General features: G+C 36.6%; 1 protein-coding gene across 3 annotated transcripts in view; it reads left to right on the top strand.

The window, feature by feature from the left end:
* The window catches only part of GRM8 (glutamate metabotropic receptor 8), a 315,395-nt gene that overhangs the window by 136,803 nt on the left and 165,769 nt on the right, over nucleotides 1–12,823 (top strand). For all 3 annotated transcript variants that reach the window (XM_063155393.1, XM_063155394.1, XM_063155395.1), the window contains 3 exons: nucleotides 6,868–7,003; nucleotides 7,475–7,629; nucleotides 8,548–8,685. In XM_063155393.1, the coding sequence (XP_063011463.1) occupies nucleotides 6,868–7,003; nucleotides 7,475–7,629; nucleotides 8,548–8,685 (429 nt within the window). The remainder of the gene's footprint in view (nucleotides 1–6,867; nucleotides 7,004–7,474; nucleotides 7,630–8,547; nucleotides 8,686–12,823) is intronic.

Here is a 12,823-nt window from a genome sequence, read left to right as displayed (position 1 = left end):
AAAGCTGCATGTGCAATAAACACCAACCTGCATGTGCAATATTTATTTGTAATAAATATTAAGGGATTTTGAGGAGATGCAGTTTTACTTAAGTGAAGGAAATAAGATACCAATATATGAGTTTGAAATGCAGAATGTATTTGTCTGTTCAAAGGTTGTAAAATAATCTCCCATCCCCCATTATATTGAAGTGTGCTGGATATTAAGTTCCACTTTTATCAATTCAGAGTAAATTCCTGTTTATGTTACTTTCTAAAAAATTATTTTATTACTATTATCTTGCATCAAAAAGTATTGCCACTGTTGGCTGAAGAATTGACTGCCTTAGCAGAAGTAAGTCAGTGAATTTTTTGCTGAGATATTTGGTGATCTTCTGGGGAAATGAGAAGAGTTTGGTTTATTTCTGTAGGACAGGTAGTTTGTGACTGTAACAAAAGAGGTGCACTGGAATGGGATTTTACTTAACCAGATTTGGATGTGAATAGCAGGCAAGATGCCACGGCATTGGCTTTGGGGAAACCACAGAGCATGCTGAATGCTCAGGTTCTTACTCTTTAAGCTAAATTACCCTGAAGTCTGCACAGTGGCATCAATGAGAGTATAATTTCTTGGGGTAGTTGAGTAAAGGTAGCTCTGGATAAAATGCATGGCTGCATTCAGACCTCCCAGCAACAGCATTTTGGCATTAAGGAAACATTTAATTTTGAATTATTGCTTGAGAAATTTTATCTTCAACTTGTAATTATATCTTCCTAGGTGTCACTCCCTGTTGGCTCACACTCTAGAAAATTATTCTTAAGGCAATCTAGGGGCAGGCAAGAGGATGGCAGGTTGGTTTTAGTATAAATAATAATTGCTAGAAGTGACTGATTATCAACACCAGTAAAAGTCCCATGCAGAACAATCACTTACCTTTTCTTTAACATTCTGATTTCTTACCATCCAAGTTTGAGGAATAATGAACTCTTGGCTTAAAAAAAATGTCTTGATAGATTCACTAAGTGGCATAAATATTCTGATTTTTGTCAACAGCACTAGAGTTTGGACCATCTTGTTGTTTTTAGTATCTTAATTAATCTTCATATTGATCTAGGTTCCTGGCAATTGGAACCGTCTTTCAATATAACTGGGTCTAGATTTTCCAGACTTTTAATATAACTAGTGGAACGACTGGAAGAGGAGGAGAAATGCACTTGTGTGTTTTTCCTTATGTTCTTCTGTGTCATGTCCTGTTGTCAGAAATGTTCAGTATTCCATCAGACAGAGGCTCTGTCTGCCTGCAGCAGCACCCTGTGGGTCTCAAAGGAGTTTCCTGCTGGGGATTCTCCTGAGTCTCTGACATCTGTTCTTCTACTTGGAAAAGGAACTTTTCTGCCTTCATATATTTCTGTAATGTGTTCTGGAAACTTTCCACAGATCTACATTAAAATTTTGTTGGCCTAATGACCAGTGACCTATAACTCATAGTAAAAAAAGGACATGTGTACTTGGAGGCAGCTGAGAAATTCCTGCCAGGTAGGACTGGATCCCAGATACGGCCTGCCTATTTGTCTTGAGCTTTTTCAGGAACAATGGGATTTGTGATGAAGCTCTCATAAATAATTGACTTGCAGTGCTGTGTACTGAGTCAGGTGAAGTACACCTCCTTATGCTAACAAATAGATTGTCAAAGTGCATAGCTTCGTCCCTTCCCTATTACAATGTTAAGGCTATTTATATTTATGTGGAGAAATAGTTTAGAGGGTAAAATGGTTCTGAGTAATATGATTGAGGTCCCAGCAGTGATCACTTGAACTAAAACCTGTTTTCAGCTTTCTCAGTACAAAACCAGGGACCATTCTTACATAACCTACTTGGCTGATCCATAAGGTAGTGCTGAATCCTAGCTGGGGTGAGAGACAATTCAGCCTTGTTATTTGCATTGAGCTTCACGATTCAGTCTTTTTTTTTAGGAAATTAATTTGTTTGTACAAATTTTCTACCAAGTCTACTTGCTATTTTCCAAATGCACTTGCAAGGTCTTCTGACACACTCATGTAGTTGAGTATTTAATGGTTTACAATTAGCACAGCATCTTGACTTCAAAGCCCACACAGGCAAAAGTCAGTATTTAAGATTATATAAATATTATTATGTTTACCTACTAAAGTTATGTGGGTACTACCTATCCATTCTTTTTTCCATTTGTCTCATTGTTGTGAGACCACCAAAAAAAGGGTTATTTATCCCACTGTACTGACAATATCTTCAAATATGTCACTTTTTTTTCTTTAGCTTTGGTTATGTTTGTTTCTTTAGTGATAACCTGTGTTCCCACAAGCTGTGTTATACAGAGTACCTGTAAGCAAAGCAAGCCTAGCCTGGAACAATTTTTTTAAGATGTGATTTTATCTCAACATAGATAAAAGCGCGTTGCTGTAGACCAGGTCTGGTTACCAGGTCTGTTTTTAAAAGCACATGAATTTCCAGCTGTAACCACGGTGTGGGGTGGCTGGACTGAGCCCCTTATCAGGAATAAGACAGCTCCTGCCTTGAGCCTGATTTCCAGCTCCCACCTCTGCTCTCCCTCTCTTTATCATCCCCTTGCCCCAGGTGCTGGCTATGGCACTTCATAGCTGCTGGACAGAAGACAAATGGATACTTGTCAGCCCTGACACAGCGTAGTTCATATCGACTGTTTTATTCCTCCAATCAAGCTCTGGGCTGGCTGAGGACAGCCTTGGCTTTACAAATCTGAAAACAGGTGAAAGAGGGTTAGCAGAATTTGGTGGTAAGGCTTTATTTTCCTCCACAGTAGCCAAAGAGCAACTTTCCTTCAGTGCCCTCTTAATGTCTTTGAAATGTATGATAAATGCAAAGTGTTAATTTCACCTGTCATGTGTGAATTAGGGAATGGATACCATGGCAGTGGGTACAATTACTGATGCCTGTTTGTAGTAGCTACCTGAAATTAGTCTGTCTGGCTCTCTCCCTTCTTTTCCTCAGTAACTTTAGTGCAGCACTCTCTGAAGCCTCATCATGCATCCTTTTAATTGATGTGGCTTAAACATATAATTTTATTTTCAGTAAGAGGAAAGTTAGCTCTCATTTCCTTATACAAATGCTATATTTATCATCATTTTAGCCAAGGGAAATTTAGACCAATGCATTTTCTTTTAAAGTACATCCCCAGACAATGAAGGATCTTAGAAACTAGCAACAGAGACAAGCAGTCATCATGCCAAGTCAGTCAGAAATGCTGATGGAGTGAAATACAGTTTGTTCTTAAAATTCAGAGCCATAAAGTCTCTTGAGACCTTAGATGTCTGAACCATGTGCCCTTTGGCACCTCTGCAGCAAGTGGTAAATCCATTGGTATCACGTATGAGACATCTGTTCTCAAGCCCTATTTATTCTTGGTTTGGGGAAATCTCTCTTTTGTTCACACTCCACAAGATTAATCCTAACTACTGGCCTTAAACTTGTCCTTTTAGTACCTCTGCAACCTATTTTGGAGGAATAATTATTCCTTATTTAGTTTGTTGGCTCACAGGAATCCTTTTCCAAGGCTTATCTCTCTCTGTGTCTGGGCACTTAGCCCAGGCTGTAGATTTCAAAGGCAGCAGGGTGCCAAGAGGTTAGACACTGTAATGTTGTGAATACCTTTGTGGTTCCAGCAATTCATCATTAGCTGAAAATTGATACCCTGTTATTTTTTTGAGCAACAGTTGTATATGCCATATATAGATAGGGATGTATACAAAGTGTTTTGTGAGTGGGAGATAGCCTTCCCAATTAATTATAAATGTAGCAACGAGGATGAAATGTGTTTTATTTTGTTCTTGGTCCTACTTAACACATTCTTCAATGCAGAGATGCCAAGATACACAGTACAGTCATAACTGAACTTGCTGCTGCAATGATGGAATGATGTTTCTTCTACACTATTTTCACTGAAAATAGCCTTTTTAGATACTGCAGTTCCTCATTGCTTGATATCCATTTCACAAATATTGTAGATGGATGTACCTAGTTTATTATATACATGCATTTTGTAATATTTGCATTTGATTTTTATGTGGGTAGAATGATTTTCTTTTCCTTAAGGGCCATTGCATGAGTAGAAGTAGTTGAAAAATGCACTTAAAAATGTATGAGGTAAAAAATTATTCCTTTATATCATTTTTAGGATCTGTTTTACTTTTTGTGCTGAATGACTTTGGGGACAGCTGAGAGCTTGGCATTTTTTTTGAGCGTTTCTTTTTTTGACAGTGAATTGCTGATTGGTACATTTACAGGATATCTGCTAAATATTTCTCTTACATTTCAGCCCCGGTACTTAAGAAAGAAAGTAAAGGACTTTGAAGTGTCTATCAGTATAGCCTAATATCTGCTTAGATAATTGGTTTAAGCTTTTCACAGTAAAGTGTCCATTTTTCATTGCTGGATTTTCAAAAATACCTGGTAAATATAAGGATCATCTGCTATAAAGGCTTGTTATTGGCAAATTAGTTTTCCATCATGGGAAGACAGGATATTTGTAAAAATGTGAAGAAATTTGTTGCCATAAAAAGGTTCTATATTCCATTTCATAGCATATAAGAGTAAATTATTTATGTTATATTGTTGCGCTATTTATGGATGGTAAGGACCTACATACAAACAACTTTTGTTGGAAATGGCAGGTATTCTGACTTGCAAATAATTTTTCTTGCATGTAAAGCAGAGAAGAATTCAGGACAAGCCTGCACTATAGAATTAATTTCTCAATCAAATAAAATAATAATGAAATATCCCAAGTAATTGATGCATAACTGAAAAGGTGATATGCTTGCCTGTGACTAAAACTGGGTGATGAAATTTGAGAGTTGTTGTTTTTACACTGGCAGTTGATAAACTCCATGCTTCATTTATGTCATGTCCAAACTTGATTCAAGTTTAGGATTTGCCTTTTCAGAGAGCTACTGAAGTCAATGAGATTCTGTAAAGGCAGCACAAAATCTGGTAATGAATTCCCAGCATTTAAAAAATATTACATAGAATAGAATAGAATAGAATAGAATAGAATAGAATAGAATAGAATAGAATAGAATAGAATAGAATAGAATAGAATAGAATAGAATAGAATAGAATAGAATATTTCAGTTGGAAGGGGCCTGTGATGACCATGTAATCCGCCTGCCTGACCAAATCAAGGCTGATCAAAAAGTTAAAGCAGGTCTTAAAGTGCTTTGTCCTAGTGCATCCTAATTACTGACAGATTTGGGACAATTTTGAACCATTCCTTCTCATTTTTTTGAATAAAAGGAGAAAAGTACCTTCAGACATACCTTTATTTTGTTTAATTTGCTTAAAGATTAAATACACTAAGCTTAAGAAAGCTTACACAAGGACCTTGGTAACAACTTCATATTAATCTGCACGCCAAGCTTCACCTGGCTGGACCCATGTTTGTGTTCAAATCCTACCACTGAAGGTGTTCATCAACCTAATTTGTGAAGTACTATGGGAAAACAGAATTCTAACATTTTGATAGGGGGAACAAGATGGATGACAATGTTGGAAAGCCTCCCCATACACAACACAGCCATCTAACTGGGACTTTAGTTGACTAACTGCATTTAATGCAAAGAAACATATGTGTCTCAAATGATCTTATACATCAGAAGATAAATACCAGCATTCATTAAAAATAGAGTACCTCTTTTAAAACTCATTAAAAATAGAACATCTCTTTTAAAACAGATTCTTATTCACACTGAAAACAATCTTCAGTGTAGAAGTATTTAGATAAAGGGATACAAAATGTACAATTTGCTTGCATTTATCTGGCAACTTGTTACTTTTGGCCAGAGCTAAATATTTTCTCATATTCTTAATTTTCTGGGTTTATTAGTGATTAGATTCCTCCCAATAGGCTCTTATGGTCGGAATAACAAAATTCAAGAACAACCATTGCTGGTGTTCGAGGTAGTAATGAGAATCAGGCAATAGTTCTTAGAGAAAAAATAATTAAAATTAGCAAATCAGCAAGCAATCAGAAAGATCACCTATGGTCTTGGAAACTGGTAGCAATATGGACTCAGTGATTCATGAAAAAGGCTTAAGAAATTTTTCTCTTGCATGCTGAAACTTGTCAGCACCGTGTCAGCAGATAACAGTGTTGTAATTGGAGAGTAGAGATTCCCCTGAACTGGTCTATGAAAACTATAAGGAATCACTAAGTTTTTGTAGAAATCAACCCTTTTTACTTGACAGGTAAAATTCAAATATTTCAATCAGCACCCTCTGTCAGGAAGAAACATAATCTCTGAGTTTGTGTTAATTTACTGATTAGTAATTTGGAATATTCAATGACGGCTTCTTAAATAATTATGACAACTCATTTAACAATGTCATAATAACAGTGAAAAGTGATCCGTATATATTGTCTGCTACATACTCTCTGCTGACAAAGCAGAGGTGTGTGACAGTTCCTGATGCCAAAGAGCCACATCACGAACACAAGGTGACTGTAGAACTGTGGATCCATGGCTAATGCAGTGCTGTGGCAAGGCTGGGTTCTCAGTTGCCATGGATTAGGTAGGTCTGGGGAACTTGGTCCAACTGAACCATTGTGGTGCTTGACAACAGGTCTCAGAATGTTGTTGAAAAAAGTACTTAAAATATAAAGTAGCAGGTAATTGTTTTATACCCTTTAGTGCAGCATTAAGTGTGTGAGCCTGTACAAAACGTTTTGAAACACATAGATAATGTTACTTTTGACCAAGCTGTTGTATGTCAGATTAGCACCTCGCTTTGTCTGCTTGCCTGGTTAGCTAAGAATTTTTTGAAGTGTGGATATTTACTGTATTAAAATTCTTTTTTTATCCTTTTAATTTTTCCTAGGAGGTGTTTGCATTGCTCAGTCACTCAAAATCCCTCGGGAACCAAGACCAGGAGAATTTGAAAAGATCATTAAGCGCTTGTTGGAAACTCCAAATGCTCGAGCGGTGATCATGTTCGCGAACGAAGATGATATTAGGTGCCTGTTTCCTAATTTTGTGTTTTGAAGATGTTCCTCCTCACAAAGATGCTTGGTTGGCTGGTAGAAAATAGACTAACAAAAAAGTTTCAGGTTCAATACTATGTAAAAATTCTTGAAAATCTGATGATAAGAAATGGAATTGTAATTATAGAGTGAGCTGGTCCTTTATTCTGTGTAGTTCCAGACTTCTCCTACCTCCTAGGAGTGCAGTGCCAATAGATAGTTATTTTGTTATTTGGCAACTGAAAAGGAAAAAACCAATAAGAATGCTAGAAAAACATGGCTAAAGATAAAACAAATTGTGTATTACTGTATCTTGAGTTCATTACAGCTGTTGTTGAGTATGCCTTAGACTGTGAAAATAATAGATTAATTAATTACTGTAAGCCTATGCATAGCCAAAATAAATGCTCGGTTTCTCAAGTTCTCATATGGAATTTGTTTAATTGGTCATTTGTTTGTTTGCAGGAGAGTACTGGAAGCAGCCAAAAAAGCGAATCAGTCTGGACATTTCCTCTGGATTGGCTCAGACAGCTGGGGGTCAAAAATTTCACCAGTCCAGCAGCAGGAGGAGATTGCTGAAGGAGCAGTAACCATTCTACCCAAAAGAACATCCATAGATGGTAAGATGAATGTGGCACAAACCTTTCATTTTCTGTCAAAGTTCGAGTACTTTAGATATTTTTAAAAATAATTTTAAAATCATGTTGTCCTTGATTGCAGGGAATTCAGGGAAATCTTTCCAAGCAAGTTACCTGATACGACAATAATTTGATATATCTGTTGAGATGAGGAGATGCAGAATCTGCAATTAGGCAGTCTTGTAATTGTCTAATAATGGTGATACTGGAGTTGAGAGCTTCTTAACCATAGCTTGGTCATTCTTGGGGACAAATAAGGAGAGTATTGTACGAATGATAATGAATCAGATTATTCTCTGGGGAGGAGATTGATCTGTGCCCCGCTTTCCACTCCTAAACTTTAAGAAGTTACCAGATTAAGAAAGATTCTTACTTGGTGGATGAAGTAGAAGTTGGTTTGCAGTACCTTATTCCTGTGAGGGTACCGGATATAGTAACATCTCATATGTCTGGCTAAGTGTGCTAAACTGGTAATTGGTTAGGAAAAATGAACACTATTGATGTTACATAGAGAATTTAGCCATAGGGAAATATTTGTAAGGAGCTAATCCAGATGGGATACGTTAATCATGATTTCATTATGACAGCTTTTCAGGGGTAAGGCTGGTGATCACCAGGTTTAAGTAAGAATCTTTAGTTTCTCAACTTGTGTCATTAACTATATAAATAGAAGCAGAATTATAGGTGTCCTTGATGTCTCCTGGCTCAACAAAGAGCTACCCCATGATTTTATGTGGCCTTGAAATGAAGTCTAATCCTTACATGCGACTGTGCTCATAAAATAGTTTGTATCTAAAGCTTTTTCTTGTTCTTATATTTATAAAAAATCTGTTACTGTCTTTGAATTTATATTTTTTATGTATCATATTTTAAAGCTTCTTTCATTTTTCGTCAATGTAGGATTTGATAGATATTTTCGGAGCAGAACACTTGCTAACAATCGAAGAAATGTCTGGTTTGCAGAATTTTGGGAGGAGAATTTTGGATGCAAGTTAGGATCACATGGAAAAAGAAATAGCAATATCAAGAAATGCACAGGTAACTGTGAAAGTAAAACATTATCTGTAAATTGTTCATAGGAGTGACAGAAAGGAGCTGCTTTCTTTTCATCACTTTTCTGTCTCCCTTCAGTTCTCCAATGCATAATGCTGAGTTGTAAGAAAAGTGTGACATTTTTTAGCCTGAAGAAAAAATTCATGGACAATGTATGAGAAATTTAGTAGTTTAATTTGCACAAATACAGTGATGGTACAGATTTTATTTAAGACCAGTGCAAATGGTTCAATTCCATTTATGTTTTCAATGACCTCCTCTATCACCCTCTCTGTAGTTGTCAATATGATTTTTTTTTAGCAAGTGTGTGCATCATGGTAATTTTCATATTGTTTACCCTAAAGTATTTACAGTGAAAACTACATTTATGTTTAAACTATTGAGGTCTTGATGATAGGTCAAGTCTTGAACTCCTTATTTAGTTTACAAACTGTGTTTGAGGATGAAAGTAAAAGCAAATCAATATGTTCTTATTACTTGTCCCCATGTGCAAAAGAAGGATCTTGTATCATACTATAAAGCTGAAAGGCTCTAAAAAGTTTGAGCAAAAACTTGAAGTAATTGTCACTAGTTTTTGTAAACGTGCTTGCTCAGGCATCATACCCCGATGCAATTGTCATGACACCTAATACAGCAGACACATCAGCAGCTGGCTTTGATCTTCTCAACAAAGATGTTGCTTTCTTGGTGTTACTTGAAAAGTTTATAATGAGAGTGTTACTTTCTGTGGCTACAGCAGATTGATTATGTTACTTTTTGTGTAGACATTTTTACCTAATATCAGGGCTCCTTGTGTCATTTCCTTAATTACTGCCACCACTCCCAGCATTGCTGGCTGTGACCATCATCTCTGAGTAGTGCCAGCAGCACTACACAATTTTTCTGCACTACGTATGTAAGTTGTCTGTGATGTGCCTTGATTTTCCTGGCAGTCTCTTCTTTCACCAAAAAATATTTTCCCCATGGAACATTAACATTTTTTTTCACTTGCTGTCCCAAGATTTCTGGCTGCTTGCTGACACTTTCATGTAGCCTTTGTTATAGGGGTGCCCTTCCAAGCTTTCTGCATGCCAGCACCCCACTTCTTTTGGGCTTGTCACACAGAAGCACTTTGAAGTCTCCAAGAACATGGATTCCTGCACTTTCTGTAGCATCAGATTTATTGTATGTGTGTTGTGCCATCAATTCACTTACTGCACTGGGCTTCACAAGTCACAGATACAACTCACACAGAAATATCAGAGCCATGCATTCCCTCTGTCATTTCAGCAAAGGCTTGTCTTCTGTCTTTTACCACGTATTTCACAAAAAAATGGGTAATATTCAGTTCCTCACTGAGCTAAATGATAGCTCATTACTCTAATCCTTTACTCTTTGACCTTGATTCATATAGCAGTAAATCATGGCTGGATAGTTACCCACATGTGGAAAGGGATTATTTTGTTATTGCTATTTTAAGTGGCTAATAGGTCAGTTTTTTAAGTTCTTCAGGTGGAATGACTGGTGTATGTGTTGTAGTTTAGGAAGCTCTAAATGGTACCACAGATGGTTGCATGACTTATCTCAGCCTCATCCGTCAAATTGAATTACCAAAAGTAGTGTGTGAAATGCATAGGCTGTATCTTGATCCAAAATAATTTCTAATTTGAAACAGATATCTTTATATTTTATGGAAAAAAAATTCTGGTATTTTCTTTGAACCTGAAAATAGAAAGAAAATATATTTCTTGTGCCCAGAAAGTTAACGTGATGCTAAGTGATGGGACAAAGACATGGGAGGTCACATATGGCAATTGCATGTGCATTTTAATCAGCAGGGGAAAAAACAATGAATTATTATGCAAAGTACCTATGAGTGATAGGACTCTTGACTAAAACCACTTAAAAGTGGCTTGCCACAATAGAAGTTGTCCTCACTCGAACAGAAGCAGATCTGACACAAAGTGGCAATTCTTCATGATCCCTATGCTTATCTAACTCAAATTTAAAGTGTTGAATAACAAAGGTACCCAAAATATGGTAATTTTACGTAAACTGAATCAAGAGGTGGTGGTGGTGGTAGTAAGTTCAAAATAAATCTCCTGTGATTTAAGGAATATTATAGGTAGAGAATGGGGGAATGACCTCCAACCCAATTTAGACTCAGAGAATTGCCAATTCTCTTGGCACACCCCAGTTCATTTGTCAGGCCTCTCATGCACAAAAGAGAGGCAACAATGAAATCCTGGCTGGTTCTTCATATCACAGCCCTCAAAATAGTTGTGTGTGTACTATGATCTTCTATGTCTGCTAAAAATTAAAGAGCGTCCTACCCATGAATTTATCTTTTCCTTGAGAGGCCAAAGGCATTCCTCATGGCCATGTCTGCTCTGAAATAATGGTGGTAAGTGAAAAAAATGAATGATTTTCCGATTTTCCAAATTTTAATAAGAATATAAGAGCTGTTACATTTAGTTGTTTATAACTTTGTATTGAAAACCTTGAACTTCTTATGGCCTTTCCCCATTGCCATTTTTCCTTGGAGTGGGCTTTCTCTGATATTTTGTGTGTAGCATCTCAGTCCTGATTTTCAGCTCAGTTCTTTAAAGGCATGTGCAGGTGGCCAAGCATAGGAACAGGTTGCCCACAGAGGTTGTGGAGTCTCCCTCAGTGAAGATATTCAATAACTGTCTGGATGCAGTTCTGTGCCACGTCCTATGGGGTGACCCTGCTTGAGCAGGGAGGTTGGACCAGTTGGCCCACTGTGGTACCCTCCAACCTGACCCATTCTTAGATTCCGTGCTTCTGTATTCCCATCTCTAGTTCAGAACTTGAAGACTAAATGTAAAAACATCATTTATTCTAATTTTCCTGTATTTTTATCTGTTCACTGCAGAAAATAAGATTCTCTTTGTGTTTTGCCGATGAGTTCAATTTGTAAGTCATGTCGCTGTCTCTATAAGAGTTGAAGATGTGACTGGATGTGGCAGTTTGGGATATGGTTTAGGGGTGATTATGGTGGTACCAGATTGACAGTTGGTCTGGATGATCCTGAAGGTCTCTTCCAACCTTGATGATTCTGTGATTCTGTGGTGTTGCGATGTCAGTAGGCAGTAGTACGCTGAAAGAAATCCAAAAGCTCAAAATACAGGCACATTCTGAAAATCTCTCTCTCCAATGATATCAAAAGGCAAAGTGATAGGTATAAAGTTTTCTCAGGCTTGAGATGTATTTTATTATGCCTTTCTGTTTATCTTACTTAGGAGGTACTTGACTCTTTTTCTCATATAACATTTTTAATTCCCAACAAGAAAACTGATATCCCTGTTCTCTATTTAGTCAAGTTATTCAAAGCTATAAATTTTTTCTGCCTGCAGTGAGGATGCTACTGGTCTAATCCAATTTCAAGCATTTTTTTCCCCTGTGAAGATACTAGAAAATGCTTAATAGTGAGAAACCTTTCTCTCTTTTATTTTCCACGTAAAATCAAGAGTCTTTTAAGCACTGGAAGTATGAAAGGAATTTATCTTCCTTTAAGGTTAAGAATTACACAGGGGCATAAGCCTTCTTACCTTTTCTTTTCTTATACGTTACTGAGTATTGCAGTCTAGCATTGTAATAACTTGAACAGTTTATTTGAATTTTGAAATCCTGTTTATTTGTGGTTGCTGTTTCTTCTTATTCCTATAAGAATTTGTGCTCTGGAGATAAGTAAAGTAATAAGTTTCTTTTAAATTTTCCCATTTGTTTCTTTTCTGATTTTTGCCATGTTGCAGAAAGCAATGATTCACCTAAGCTTTAAAAAAGTAATTTTTTTGCCACTATTGATTTGAAGCTAGCTCTCTGTGTTTCTGAATGTGAGTGTACATTGATCAAATCCTCAATATTAGAATAGTTCATTGAAAAATATTAGGAATTTCTTGTTCTGACTTTTCTGGAATTAAAAAATATCAAATTGGTCATTAACTTAGTAAGCATGAAACAATAATTCAATGACTACCCTTTAACTATTTTACTTGGGAAAGAAGAAAGGCCTTTGCAGAGAAAACTCATTCATCTTACTACAACAAAATGGAAAAGAAAGGAGCACTACCAAGATTAAACCATATGTAGAGGTTACAAGAAGCTTTACTTTACATATTTA

The sequence above is a fragment of the Melospiza melodia genome, chromosome 4, assembly GCF_035770615.1.
Source record: "Melospiza melodia melodia isolate bMelMel2 chromosome 4, bMelMel2.pri, whole genome shotgun sequence".
In the NCBI taxonomy this organism is placed as follows: domain Eukaryota; kingdom Metazoa; phylum Chordata; class Aves; order Passeriformes; family Passerellidae; genus Melospiza; species Melospiza melodia.
Note: the sequence above shows the minus strand (reverse complement) of the source record. Positions and strands in the feature narration are given on the sequence as shown.